The following is a 15937-nucleotide window of genomic DNA, read 5'->3' on the forward strand; positions in this document are numbered from 1 at the left end:
GGGGTTTTCTTGGCAGAGATACTGGAGTGATTTGCCATTTCCTTGATCCAACTCATTCTACAGATGGGGGAACTGAGACAAAGAAGGTTAAGGGACTTGCCTGGGATCACACAGCTAATAGGTGCTTAATACTGAATTTGACCTCAGATCTGATGACCTCTGGGTGACACTTTATCCACTGAGTCATCTAGCTACCCTATAAAATGAAGGGTTGGATTGACTCATTTTTAAGAACCTTTTGACTTTCAATCTATAATTTTAAGAATTTGATTACAATCAAGAGATTTAAAGAAGTCTCAAGAGATCATCTGTTCTTGCCTCAAAGAGGTTCTCTATGCTTTCCTTGAAAGGTAATCCTTTAACCCTGATTTTAAAAACCATGAGTTCTTCTATAGATAAAGAGTTTCCATTTGGATGTAGCAAATTACTACATATTTAACTTCAAGTTATGACAAGGTATTTGATCAACTTCAACTTTATATAAAATATTATTTATTGGACAAAGATCTTTTATCCATCATCCTTCATCAGAGTACCAAAAGTAAAATTAAATCCTATAGATGGACTGAAAACTGTGATTACTTAGCACCCTCTGCATTATTTTATGACCCTCTGCCCTCTTACTACACAAGTTTGAGAGATATTTTGTATTTTTTGTTTGCTTTATGAGTTGTCATAGTTAAAAAAAACACCAAGTAGATAGTTGATAGGTGCTGAGTTTCTCTCTATTTAACTGAGTTGATTCTTAGAAAGTAAACTCAGTCTGTTTGGGGGCCATGATGGAAGCCTTCATAGATTCAACCTAAAGAAATCCACTAATATAACTTCCATGAACCCAGTCACCTTTATGCCATTATGAGGCCTAATTTCTACTCTAGTAGAAATTTTATGAAAGCAGAAAAATTTAAAAAGAAAAAAAGTATCTTGTAATAACTTGCAGTTAAAAACATGGTAGGGGCAGTGAGGTGGCACTGTGTTTAGAGCACTAGCCCTGAAGTCAGGAGGACCTGAGTCCAAATCTGACCTCAGATACTTAAGACTTCCTGGCTGTGTGACCCTGGGCAAGTCACTTAATCCCAATTGCCTTAGAAAAAAAGAAAAAAAAACCAAAATTGAAACTGTGGTAGTTTGCTACATCCAAAGAGAAGTCCTTCATATTCAGAAGAACTCATGGTATCTAAAATTAGGCTCATCAAATTGCCATTTCTGGAGTGATTAGAGAAAATTCTTTGAGCTAAGAGATAAAATTTCTTGAGATGTGTTTGAATCCCGTGTTTTCAACAATTCTGTGATCATAATAGAAATCCTTTTGATTTTTAAAATATTGCATTTTCTCTGAAAAAAAACCATCTATGAATAGATTCTCAGAAATTATTTGTTTCACTTGGCTTACTCTAAGAGTAGGGAAGGACATAGAGGTACCAGCAGACAACCATACTGCCAATCTGCTGGCTGCTGCTGATTCACATGTGCTCAGTGAGCACATAAAGGGCAGCTATGTAGAGGTAATAAGTAACAACTCCAAAGCAGAGAATAGTCAGATGATGGCAATAGGTGGGATCTTTGACCCTTGGACCTCTTAACACAACTTGGATTATGAACTTGTAAATGAGCTTCAGAAAATTACTTGATCAGAGAGTCTCTTAAATCTTTTCCAAGACAGTCACATGTTTTTTATTTTGGAAGGATATTTGTATTACAGCAAGAAAAAAGGACATAGGAGGGGGGGGATAGTGTGTTGTGTACATGGGAAGAGTAGAGGAGAGATTACTAGGAAGATGCCCCAATAGACATCATTCCTATTGACTGTGGAGAGAGCTCTGAGAAAATTTGGCTTTGGCTATAGCTTGACTTGAGTTTGAATCCTGTTTCATCCACCCACTCACCCATCACTCACACCCACATATACACATACACATAGATGTTTAAAACATGAGAGACTAATGTAAGTGCCCACTAATGAATATCTAAAATATAAAACTGTTATACTCTCTGAACCTTAACTTCCTCATCTGTAAAATGAAGTTGACATTTGTATAACTTATCTATCTTAGTCATAATGAAGAAAAAAACTTTGTAAACTTTAAGGCATAAATATGTGTTAATCTCTTGTGGTGTTACATTGTGTTATTACAAAAAAGACAAGGTATTTATCTTTGAGAAGTTAACTATTTTATTAGGGAGACAAGAATCACATGCATGAAAACGGAGGTCCAATAATCAGACTACATAATATACTCAGATATGTATCGTAGGAGAGCCAGTGTAGCAAGTGGATCTCTATCCCCTTTGTGTCCCAAAGATTTAGGTTTGGGGCTACTTCTGCCTTGCATCCTAACAATGTGACTCTGGGAAAGTCATTTTATAGTATCTTAGGAAACTTTTTAAGGTACAATCAATCAAGCAATAAACACTTTTAAAGCATTTTCTAGAAACTGTGCTAGACATTGTGATAAGAACCAAGGATCTGAAGAAACAGTAAAAACAGTTCATGCCTTTAAGAAGTTTACATTCTAATGTGGAAACCAACATATATCATAAATTGGTACGTATAAGATACATACAGAATATAGGAAGACAATCTTAGCAAAGAAGGCTTTAGTAGTTATGGACTAGGAAAAGCCTCCTGGAGATTTGAATCTTGAATCCGAATTTGAATCCGAAGTCACAGAGAAGATGTTGCTCTGTGTTAGTGGGTATAATTCCTTACCTGAAGTTTCTTAAACCAGTGAAATCTCAGGTATTGCCCCCCAAAAGTTAGTACTATTTAGGACTTTAGAGAAAGGGGAGATAAGCATGGGTTCATAGGAAGGGTAGGAATTGAGATGAACATTGAAGTATTTGGACAACCCAAGATAAAGTAGAGAAATATGTTCGAGGGAGAGATACAGGTTAAAGAGGAAGAAAAAGAATCATATGGTCAAAGTATTGACCTGTTTAGAACAGAGTGGTTTCATTATTATGATTACAGAATTGTGGGAGATAAATTTAGGTTTTAAAAAGGCAAATCTGAATGATATGTTGTCTAAGTGATAATTGCCCATGCCAATGCCTTATCCTCTTAGTGGACAGAAGCACATAATCTTATTATAAAGCTCAGCCATCTCCTATCTGAGAACTTTTTTGATCTGTTCCCTCCCTTCCCTGCTCCCTGTTGGAGCTTCTCTCTATTTAATTACCTTGGATTTATTTTGCATATTCTTCTATACTTCATTAAAGTATTCATAGTTTCTTCAATATTTGGTCATATACTATCTTGTAATGTTTTTAAGCCTTCATGGAATTAATATGCATATTCTGAGTAAAATAGTAAGTTTCCCAAAGGACAAGAACCATCACTTTAGTATCCCAAACAGAATTTAGGAGGAAAAAACCCAATTGCATTCTTTCTACCATGATGTATACTTTCGCACTGCTAAATCATCCTATAAGCGAAGGAAGAAAAGATGCTTCATGAAGAGTACTGGTCATAGAAGTTAGAAAATCTAGTGATTTTAACATTTACTTGCTTAATGAATTGGGAAAAAATCACTTAGCCTGATTCTAAGTTTCTTCATCTGAAAAATGAGGATATTATCTACCATGGAATGTGGAGAAGTAGCCTGGTATAACATATAGCACTGATCTTGGAGTCAATAAAAATCGAGTTCAAATCCCAACTCAAACTATTACTACTATATGATCCTAGGTGAGTAACTCTTTTTTTCAGTTTGCTCATCTGTAATATGCATATAATAACGACATTTACTCTACATGTTCAAATAATGGAACAAATATGCTTGCAAACCTTAAAGTGTTAAATAACAGTCAGCCAAAAATAGTTATTGTCTAACTGAAAATCTAAGCTAATATGTAAAGTGTTTGAAAGATGTTAAGTGTTCTTTTTAATCAAGTGTAATGTTTTCCCTTGCTACTCAGTTATTTTTTAATCATAATTAATCATTTACATTATTATTTTGCATTTTTCCTAAATTATTTAGAAGTGCCATTCCAAAGAATAAATGATAAGCCTGTTTCTTCTCTCAAGAGGTCCCCTTCCTGACATGTGTTATGGCAAAAGCCCGTTACATAACACGAGTCTACAGTCAGATTCTCCATGTTTTTCTATAAAAGAAGCTAGGAACAAACATAAGAGGTCAGTTGATTTCAGAAGAGTTTTCAGCAACTATGGCCTTACGTACAAAAGACTGTCACCAGTCCTGTTTCACTCCCAATATTACAAATCAAATGACCCATTTTCTTCCAGTAGTAGTTGGTTCTGTCCATGGATGCCTGCTTGCTTCTTACTATCCCACTGTGACCAAGTCATGTACATTCTCTGAGACTCAGATTCTTAACCTGCAAATTGGAGATAGCACCTTTGGGAGCAGACTCAACGAAAGTAATCTGTAAATTGTAAAGTGCTACATGTACCAGCCATCATCATCATAATTATTAAATTATACAAATCATGAGTAAAAGGAAGTCATCTGTTGGCCAAAGCCACTTTAATTGAGAGCACAGTTCTTGGGAATATCCAAAAGATTAGTTGAGAGATTAGGAGGGAATTGTGATTGAAGGGTTAGGGAAATATGTCAACCAACATTAAGGGCTGTCTTGGATAGTTTTTGTAAGCTTAACTTTGTAAGGAATCTGAAAGATTGTCTAATCTAAACACCTTATTTTATAGGTGATGAATATGAGATCGGGAGAATGTGACTTGTTCAAAGTCACAAAGGCAATCAATGACAGAACTGAGATTCTAATCTAGATTTTCTGACTCCAAATCCAGTGCTTCTTCCACTGCCCCATGCTACTGTCTTCAAACAGTATTGGCTGGTTGGTAAGAGTAATCATGGGCAAGGAGGAAAGAAAGGGAGCACAGGAAAAAACCTTAGAGAGTATTATGTTCAATGCTCTTGATGTTTAGAGACTAGAGGCTGTATGCTAATGGGTACTCTATTACAACCAATTTTTGTTTACATACTTTCACTGGATTTAGGCCCATCAAGCATCTGGTAGCAGGTTAATAATTATTTTAAAAAGTTATTCAGAAAATGTCATCTTGTAGGAAAAGAATCCCATTGGACAAGTTCAATATCTCTCTCGAGGAATGAACATCTCAAGTTGATGCTTCTCAGATGAATCCGCTGAATTTACCCAAATGTCTTCTTAAATACTTGTCAAAATTCTTGCATTTATTTTTTAGATAAATAAGAAAAATTGTATCATGATTGAAGACAATAAGGAGAATAAAGACCATTCTTCAGAAAGAGGTAGAGCTGCTATTGTTTTTTCCTTGAAGAATGAGGTGGGAGGACTTGTAAAAGCTCTGAAGCTCTTCCAGGTAAGTGATCTTCTGTCTTTGTGAAATGGTAGTCTTTAAAATTATAGTTGAAACATGCTGTGAGGTTTAAGTCATCTTTTCCTGAGTGGGATTCAGAGAACTCTTTAAAGTGCCCTAGAAATCATTCCTTTCTCTTCACTCCCAAACCAGCAAATCCAAATCTCTCCCTCCCACCCACGAGTCTTTTGTTCTTCATTCTAAGATTGGCCTTACCTAACTAAACTAATTTGCCATTAATCCTTAACACATACTTTTTACCCTCTCCATTTCTGTGCCCTCTCTATTATCTGCACGTCATGCTCATTTCCTTCTTCTATTCCTTTGTCATGTCATTTCCTGTCTTGAATGTCCTTCTCTCATCCAAATTTTATCCACTTTTCAAAGCCTATTTTAATACCTAAGTGTTCCATGAAGACCACAGCCCTTAGGAAACTGTCCTATAAATTCAGATTATATTTAGTCTTTATCTCACAGTTTAGAACTCTAAATCTCTCTCTCTCTCTCTCTCTCTCTCTCTCTCTCTCTCTCTCTCTCTCTCTGTGTGTGTGTGTGTGTATCTCTCTGTTTGTCTCTGTCTCTTTGTTTTTCTCTCTGTCTCTGTCTGTCTCTCTCTGTATCTTCTGTGTCTCTCTCTCTCTATCCCTCTCTTCCCCTCTCCAAAAAGATCTTGGCAGGCTAGAACATTGGGACAGATAAGATGATGAAATTGGTAAGTGTAAAGTCCTACACTTAGATTAAAAATGAGTTTTAGTAGTATAAAATGAAGGAAGTGCGAGCATATAGGAGTTTGTTTGAAAAAAAGATTTAGGAGCTGTAGTGGAATGCAAGCTCAATATGATTCTCCAACGTTATTTGGCAATAGTTAATTCAGTTTTATGTTAGATAAAGAAAAATATAGTATCTTGGATTAGGCAGATGATAGCCTCACTGTACTATTCATACCACAACTGAAATATTAAGTACATTTCCACATGCCACTCTGAACTAGATAGACTGAGAGACAGATAAAGTGAATGATCAATAGATAGATTGATCTAACATTCTCCATGTTCATGGTGAACACAAATAATCCATTTATCATGGTGGCTACATTTGTACAAAGGACTGGGATACAAATTAATCCCTTTTAAATTTACAGGAAGAAAAAAAAGTATTGAGGGTGATATTGGAACAACTTTGTTTCCCTTGCATTTATCATTTTATAAGTGTAAAATGAAAGTTTAAATGATAATAAAAATTTACTATTATAAATTTAATCATAAGATTGTTCATTATTGAAGTAATTTCAAATGATCTTCACTCACTGATTTAAAACAGGAGAAGCATGTGAACTTGGTGCACATTGAGTCAAGAAAGTCAAAGAGAAGAAACTCAGAATTTGAAATTTTTGTTGATTGTGATACCAATAGAGAGCAACTAAATGATTTTTTTGACCTGTTGAAGTCCCATGCAAATGTACTGTCTGTGAATTCGCCTGATGCTTTTTCTATGCAGGAAGATGGTAAGTCTGAAAGAAAACATTCCCTAAAAAAATGAGTTCTAATTTCAGTCATTTATCAAGTGTTTGTTGCTTGTGAGTAACCTTCTGAAGACATGCTCCATATTTAATATGAAGATATGATCCGTGTTTAACACTTAGGATGGTGTCAACAACAACAAAAAAGTTATAACATAATTCTCCAGGAATTCACAGGCTAGTTGGGGGATACACCACAGATACAATTAGAGAATAGTTTTAAGGCAATGTCTGACTAAATGGAAGCAAACACAGCACAGCACAATTTAAACTTTCTTAAAGAGAATCAGGGAAGGTTTTCTGGAGAAAATAACTTTTAAGTTACTTTTTTGAAGAGATTAGGGTTAGAGCTATGGCATAGTTTAGGGAAAAGGAATGAGACCCACATTGATTTTTTAATTTAAATTGTTCTTTTTATTTCATTTCCATGAAAATAAAAAAAGAAATAGCTCTTGAAGAGGAAGTCTTCAGCAGAAGAAAACTAATTACTAATTGTTTATGTCCAAATTATCATAGACTTTGATATTTCTTAAATCTCTATCATCATAATTCTAAAACATTAAAAATACATGAGTAGCTTACCTATACAGAGAAGAAATGCTTCCCCATTCTGTTGTATGCCTGAAGAGATGGTCAAATGCAGGCTTTCTAGAACATAGAACCTATTAGTTGCTTTCAAAATAAGGCAGGAAAGCCATACACTTTGTAGTTATTGCTGGTAATAATAGCTATTTTTGTTAAATAAGAGCTTGCCAAATGCTTTGAATATTAAACACATTGCCTTGCTATATATTATCCAATAACAATTTCTCTCTCTCTCTCTCTCTCTCTCTCTCTCTCTCTCTTTCTCCTTCCCTCCTTCCCACATTTAGTGGGGTTTGCCATTGTGAATTAAAAATTTTCAGTTCTGTCAAATATTCTTGCTGTGTAGGTCATTGATTCAACTTTCACAGGTTTTTCTGTTTTAAAGTATTCAGGTATATTCTGCTGTGGCTCTCCTGGGAAACATAAGGTCTTCTCTCCTGCTAAGTGTTGATTCCGTTTCCTTTTCCTTGAAATATGTATTCATAGATTTCTGGATTTCTTTAAATGATCTGGAGGACATATCCTTTTGTTTTTAATGTATTCTCTATTGGTTTATCTGCTTATGTTCAAAGTCTTTAAGTAGCTTTTTTTTTCCTGAAATTTTGGATAACTTCAGTCTTTTTTCTTTATATTTCTCTGTTTTTCACTTTCTGGGTCTTACTCCTTTGAGGGCAATTTTCCTGTGAGCTGGATCTCAAAGTTTCCTCCATCTCCTGTGCTGAGGTGTTCCATCACTTCCTATGTTTCAATAACAATCTTGGTCTTTAAAATGGCATGTGGGATGACTGAACTGGTCACTTGCACACATGTATACCCATTCTCACACACATACTAGTCCAGTTCTCTTTGTTCTTCCATCCTCTGACTGACCACTGTTACTGCCTGGAGGGCTGCTAGGCAGCAATAATTTTCCAACTTTATATGGCTCATAGGATAACAGCTTGAAATGATCTTAGATGACATTTAACTTGACAGCTTCATTTTACAGCCAAGGAAATAGAGGATCAGGGAGGCTAAGCAACTTGGCCAAGATCACTCAGAGATAAGATTTCAACCCAGGTCCTCTCTGTCTAGAGCTAGTGCCCTTTCCATTGTACCATCCTACTTCTTAAATACTTTGTTCATAACAACCCTGTGAAAAGAGACATGGCAAGTAGTATAATATCCATTTTATGAATGAGTAAACTGAGACTTGGAGAGATACTTGTTCATGTCGTACCAGAACCAAAATTCAGGTCCAGGACTCTTCTGACTTAAAGTTTAGCCCTCATTCTACTGCACTGCCTCTCAATATAGCACTCTGTCTCTTAGATATCTGAAGACTATCTAAAACCAGGAATTCCTTTTTCTAGCGTCAGTGTTTCATTGAAGACTTACAACTTGTTGGGTTTTTATACTTGCAGAGATGGAGACTGTTCCCTGGTTTCCGAAGAAGATTTCGGACTTGGACAAATGTGCCAACAGAGTTCTGATGTATGGGGCTGAGTTAGATGCTGACCATCCTGTAAGTAATAAAGGGGAAAGACTTCTGTATAGTTTTCCAGCTTATATCAACCTGAAACAAAAAGTGTTTTAAAATGTTCAAATATATTTGTTCTCTCTCAATCTCAGGGTTTCAAAGACAACATGTACCGTAAAAGACGCAAATATTTTGCTGACTTGGCTATGAATTATAAGCAGTAAGTCTATGATAAAAAAAAAACCTCCCACAGTTAATCTAATTTTGAGACAGTAGTGAAGTAATACATAGAGAACAAATCATCTTTATTTATCAAATTGAAGCAAGTAAAATAAATATAAATTATACCTTGGTTTTAAATTTAAAGTAACATCTTTGTTTCATCTCATTTAGTGGTGATCTCATTCCCAAGGTTGAATTCACTGAAGAAGAGATAAAGACTTGGGGAACTGTGTTCCGAGAGCTCAATAAACTCTACCCAACCCACGCTTGCAGAGAATATCTCAAAAACTTACCTTTACTGTCTAAACACTGCGGGTATCAGGAAGACAACATCCCTCAACTAGAAGATGTCTCACGCTTCTTAAAAGGTGACATGTTCATTATTTAGTGTAAAGAAATGCCATACTGCATATTAGCTATGCAATTTTAATGTTAGAATTATAAAAGTTCACAAGAGAATACAGATATACAGCTATATATCTTTGTTAAAAAAAACATAGTGGGGAATAAAATTATGTGACCCCAAAGGGGAAGTACTTCTGGAACCGTGATATTGAATAGTATTGTTAACTTGTTTGAATATTTTCAATGGAGTTCAGATAGCAATAATTCTGAGATAACTTGTTTTCCTGGTATATATACACACACACACACACACACATATATATAAGTGTGTATATATATATATACATACAGAGAGAGAAAGAGAGAGCGAGCAAATTAGTAGGGTGGTGGATTAGGGGGCTAAATCCGGTAGATTAGGCTGAATTTGGAATCAGGAAGAACTGAGTTAAAACCTGTCTCAGACATTTACTAACTGTGATCCTGGGCAAATCACACCTCTTTAAGCCTCAGTTTCCTCATTTGTAATATGGAGATAATAATAGCACCTATTGTATTATATAAATAAATATAAATAGCCATAATAATGTCATTATATAATGCATAATGATAGCCTAATTTAGCACTATCATTTATGTGGGCATCCCCCTCTATTAGGTAAAAACTACATTTTTTTACTGGAAGGATTTAGAGCCGAATTCACACACAGATTATAGTTTTGAAGGAGAGCAAGAGAGTTGAGAGATCAATTTTCTGTGTCTAAATATAAGGTAGAAAGCCATGGTCTCTCACCAAATGTCCCTTGGTGTTATTGCTAGAGATAGAATATTGAGATCAAAAAGACCTTTTCATTTGGAGAGCTAAATGCTCCAGTGGGATAGAGTACTTAGCCTGAAAACAGGAAGACCTGAGTTCAAAGCTAAACCTTAAACACCTCGTAGCTGTATGACCCTAAGCAAGTCACTTAACTTCCATTTGCCTCAGTTTCCTCATCTGTAAAATAGGGTTTAACTCTTTATCTTCCTGGGTTGTTGTGAGGATCAAATGAGATAACTACAAAGCACTTGATACAGATCTTATCACATAGTGAATAATATAATATAATATATATATACACAAATATACATATCTATATAATTATGATATATAAGTATTATTATTATTATCTTACTCCGAACAAAAATGCTGAGGGTTTGAGGCATCTTCTTGAAAATTTTTTTAACTATGTTTCAGAGCGTACAGGGTTTTCCATCCGTCCAGTTGCTGGCTACTTGTCACCAAGAGACTTCTTGGCAGGTTTAGCGTTCCGTGTTTTCCACTGTACTCAGTATGTGAGACACAGCTCAGACCCCCTCTATACTCCAGAGCCGTAAGTATTGTTGCTTGAGGATGTCAAAATCTCATTCTGTAGAATTCAGATATTCAGCAAATGTCTTTGCAGCATAGCAGATAGAATGCAGGATATGTAGTCATCAAGACCTGCATCCCAGGTCTTGTATGAAATCCTGAATCCCAGACACTTGCTAACTGTATACTTACCTGAACCTCTTGGTGCCTCAGTTTCCTCATCTGTAAAATGATAGGATTAGACTCAATGACTTCTCAAATGTCTTTCAGCTCTAAATTTATGATCCTATGTCTTCCTCTGTGCCTCAAGCAACTCCCTAGTAATTATATGCTAAATCAATAATGGATTTTAATTTCTGTTAATGGAGGTACTTGTCACATTGGGAGTTCCCTGCACTGATTAAATCATAGATCCTCCCCTCAACAAACACAGCAATTATAGGTGCCTTTATGCCCTTTGGCCAGTGTCAGAATTCATATCACATAATCCATTAGAATTACATCCACTGAAGCTGCCTTCTGTTTCTAAGCTATTAAATGTCCTGTCTTACCTTGGGGAGTGAAATAAAAATAATGTTTAAAAATTACATTCTGCTGAATTAAAGCAGATAATCACACATTTGTATTCTGCTTTGTCAGCAAGTATCATGGTATGATATGCTTAATTCTATTTATTTTTCAGGGATACCTGTCATGAACTCTTGGGTCATGTTCCTCTTCTGGCTGAACCTAGCTTTGCTCAGTTCTCCCAGGAAATTGGCCTGGCATCCCTTGGAGCATCTGATGAGGCAGTGCAAAAGCTGGCTACGGTATAGATCTGAACATTTCGAGCTCTTTGGTCCTTTCTTCTGATGTTAGCAGCTGGAATGCCCACAACTGCCCTCCTTAAAATGATTGAACTTGGTGCTTGAGAGTATAACTTATTATTGTTTAAACAGAGTGATTGAATGACCAATTTAAGAAATACCTTTCCTGTGCTTTTTTAAAGTGTTACTTTTTCACTGTGGAATTTGGCTTGTGCAAACAAGAAGGACAGCTGAGAGTTTATGGAGCAGGGCTGCTCTCTTCCATCAGTGAACTCAAAGTAAGAGTCACAAATATTGCCATTTTTTCATTTCTTTTATAAACAGGATTTGAAGTATTTAGGTGAATTATATAGATATCTGCTATGGAAAACTCATGAAATATGTCCTTAGGACTAAAATTATCCAAAGATCTTGAGGTAGACTGAGTTACTGTTTCTCCAACAAGATTTCTAAAGATTGCTACCATTATTCCATAGTTGGTATCCTGTTTTCATATATATGTATCCAAAACAGGGGTTCTTAGCTATTTTTAATATCATTTTAAAAATTAAAAACAATAATGCTTTTAAAGGCATAACATAAGATACATAGAATTACAAAGGAAACCAATTATATTGCATTGTAGTCATAAAAATAAACCCTCCATCAAGTTCATGGATCCCAGTTTAAGAACTACACCTTTTAATCAGAAGATGAAAGAGAGAATTATATAATGGATAGAGCACTGGATTTGGAATCAAGAAGACCCAAATTCAGATTCTTCTTTAGATACTTGCAAATTGTATAACTTTAGGCAAGTCTTTTAAACTGTGCCTCAGTTTCCTCTCTCATAAGAGATTGGACTTCATGATCACAAAGATTCCCTCCTCTCAATTTAAGTCTATGATACCATTTACTGATTTTTGATCCAAAGAATTTTGACCAAAGTCCTTTTGAAACTATTTTCTAAGTTGCTAAGTATGGATCTCTTTGATGGTGAAATGCTTTCTTTCTGATAGAAATAACTTATATTAATCTGTCTATAATAAACCTAGAAAACAATCCATCTATATTAATACTAAAGCAAATAAGGGAGATCCTTTAGTAGAAAGAAGATTTGACCCTAAGGTCAAAGATCTGAGTTTAAGTTTTATTATATGATATGTGCTAGCGGTGACCTTAGCCAAATTTCTTAACACTTCTTCCCTTTTGTTTTTTCACCTATAAAATGGGAATAATAATAACTTACCCCATAGTTTGTTGTGAGGATCAAATGAGACTATATATATAAGGTACTTTGCAAACCTTTAAGCATAATGGTTTTGTTTTTCTTCATTCATTTCAGTTGGGTCTGATTCCATTTGGGGTTGCCTTTGCAAAGATATGGGAGTAGTGTGCCAATTACTTTTCAGCTCATTTCACAGTCAATGAAAATGAGGCAAACAGGGATAAATGACTTTCCTCAGAGTCACACAGCTAAGTATCTGAGGTCAGATTTGAACTCAGATCTTTCAGGGACAGGGCTCTACCCCCATTGTATCACCTAGTTGCCCCTAATTATTATATAAGACATGAGCTATTATTATGAGATGTAGATGGGTTGCCTCTGTTTTAATGAAGGGGGTTTCTACACTGAGAATTCTCTACATTGAGATGAAATATAAATCTGACAGAAAGAAACCAAAGCAAAAAACTGTATCTGACTTCCACTACCTCTGTGACCTTGGGCAGGTCAATAAGCATTTATTAAATGCCAACTAAGTGCCAGACACTGCGTTATCCTGTGGGAATACAAAGAAAGGCAAAACATAGTTTCTAGTCTCAAAAATCTCACAGTTTGTTAGAGGGACAACATGCAAACAATTATATATAATATGTGTGTATGTATGCATATGTGTGTGTATATATGCACCTATGTATACATATGATGTTTGGTCTAGTTTCAGAGAAAAGATGCTAAGATTAAGGTAGTCTGGAGAAGGATTCTTGTAGAAGGCTGGAGTTTAGGTGAGACTTGAAGGAAGTCATGGAAGACAGAAGGAGAATATGAAAAGGCTAAGTCAGTTCATCTCCCTGGCTCTCAATTTCTTTCTCTGTAGATTGAGAGGCCTCTGAGAACCCTTTCAGCTTTAGAACTTTTATGTTCTGAACATGAAATCCTTTAATTCCTAGCATCTAGTGCAACTTAATTCAACAGGTACTTTTAGTAAATTTTTTTTTTTTACAAACGCATTAGAGGTTGTATTCTTTGCCTCAATGATTCTGGGCTTATCTCCTAGCATGCCCTCTCTGGACAAGCCAATGTGAAGCCCTTTGATCCTAAGATCACCTGCAAGCAGGAGTGCCTCATTACAACTTTCCAGGAAGTCTACTTTGTGTCTGAAAGCTTTGAAGAAGCAAAGGAGAAGATGAGGTAAAGTTTGTCTCTTTCCCTCATTCTCTTCTAAAAAAGGCAATCTTGAAGATGTAATTTAGAGTGATTAGAAGAAGCTCTTGGATGCTTGGGGAACTTTGAAACAATTCCTGTTCTGACTGTTAACAATATAGTCAATTTTACTTTCACACACTTATGACTTCCTGAGATCCTAAATGGACTCTCATCCATTCATTCACAATGAAGTGATTGATAGCTTTCAGAATCCTTGGGAAGTCTATTACATAAAGTCCTGGAGTAAAGATAGCAATCAGATAATTTTCTAGAAAGATTGGGACAAGTGGACAGCTTATTTGCTTTGAATTTTCCCACTTGTGTTTATTATTCATCCATCCATCCATCCATCCATTCATGTTCGTGGTTTATTTGCTTTGGATTTTTCCACTTGTGCTTGTCATTCATTCATTTATTCATCTATTCTTCTATCCATCCATCCAACAAGCATTATTAAAGTAACAAGCATTTATTAAAGAACTACTAAATACCATGTGCTCAGAGATAGGAAAATTAAATAGCCCTTGCCTTTACAGATCTTTCTAGCAGGGAAAATATATGTACATAGAAATTAAATACAAAATAAAACCAGTAATTTTGGAAAGGGGGAAGGGCTCTAGCCACCAGGAAAGTGTCAGGACAGGTTTGCATTAGAAGGTAGCACTTGATTTGGGTTTTGAAATAAGCTACAGACGCTGTGATGTTGAAGTGAGAAAAATATGCATTTTAGGCATAAGAATGGATTTATATTTGGGCACAAGAATAGATTCAGAGGATATTATGTGCATGATGAACAAGGGTAAGCCAGAACGTGTGTACCTTTCTTGGGAGAAAAACCCAAACCAAATAGGACATTGTCCATTAACAGTGGTGGTGTGAGAATATTGATCATACACGTTTGATTTTAGGTAGTTTTCATTGACTTTGCTGAAAATTGATTTGTTCTCTTTGTTGTTATCTCTTTAGAGAATTTGCAAAAACTATCAAACGCCCTTTTGGTGTGAAGTACAATCCATACACACAAAGTATCCAGATTCTGAAGGACACCAAGAGCATTGCCAATGTAGTCAATGAACTTCGACATGAACTTGACATTGTCAATGAAGCCCTCACTAAAATGGGAAGACATTTAGGTGTCTAAAGGGAGGATATTCCCTGCTTATTCAAGAGTGATTAATTCTAGATAGGATTTGAAGTACTGCAGAGGACGTTGGATATTTCCATAGAGATCCATGGAATAGACTTTTTTTTTCAAGAGCCAAACGATGGTTGAACTAGCTGGCTATGAAACATAATTCTTAACCTCAGTGATGCTACAAGATATTATTAATCAATCCCTGGAAATGTTCATATGAAAGATATACTTATCTAATTTGTGGGCATTTGTCTGACTTCCTAGACATTAAGTAGTTGAATCCTACTTCTAAGAATAGAAAAAAGAGAATATTTTCTCTACAAAATATTTTTCCTCTATTTAAAAAAATAACTAGTTTTTCTGTGGTTGCTAGATGGGTATCTTTAATCAAGTTCAAGTAAAAATCTTGAACTCCTTAAATTTATGATATTTATTATTTATTGTAGAATTTGAGACTTTCCACCACAGGTTTAATTCTATGTTTAGGTTGGATAAGATATTGTCCTTGACTGATTATGCTCCTTCTGAAATTATGGAAATCCCATAGTACTTAGTCCAATGGGGGTTCTGGCAACAGATGACCAGGTGGTAAAAAGTTCTGTAGTAAACTCTTAAATATCTCTTGACTTTACCAGATAGAAGATTAAAATTCAGTAATGAGTTTTCATGCTCCTACTTAAAAGTATTCAGTGGTTATCTGTTGGTCTTTAGGATAATCAGATGATAGAGTCAGAATAGATCTTAGAAGTAATCTATTCCAACTCCCACTAGAGACATGAATTTGGTCTTTAG

At 35.4% G+C, this 15937-nt stretch overlaps 1 protein-coding gene across 1 annotated transcript; it reads left to right on the forward strand.

Moving 5' to 3' along the window:
* The first annotated feature begins 5168 nt into the window (after positions 1-5168).
* On the forward strand, positions 5169-15569 carry TPH1 (tryptophan hydroxylase 1). The gene is made up of 10 exons (XM_051965344.1): positions 5169-5326; positions 6644-6827; positions 8831-8931; positions 9039-9106; positions 9280-9476; positions 10684-10819; positions 11480-11606; positions 11786-11881; positions 13862-13995; positions 14977-15569. Exons 1-10 carry the CDS (start codon positions 5210-5212, stop codon positions 15149-15151), a joined length of 1335 nt encoding a protein of 444 aa, XP_051821304.1. The 5' UTR covers positions 5169-5209; the 3' UTR covers positions 15152-15569.
* The last annotated feature ends 368 nt before the right edge of the window (positions 15570-15937 follow it).

This window comes from Antechinus flavipes, chromosome 6 (assembly GCF_016432865.1).
Source record: "Antechinus flavipes isolate AdamAnt ecotype Samford, QLD, Australia chromosome 6, AdamAnt_v2, whole genome shotgun sequence".
In the NCBI taxonomy this organism is placed as follows: Eukaryota; Metazoa; Chordata; class Mammalia; order Dasyuromorphia; family Dasyuridae; genus Antechinus; species Antechinus flavipes.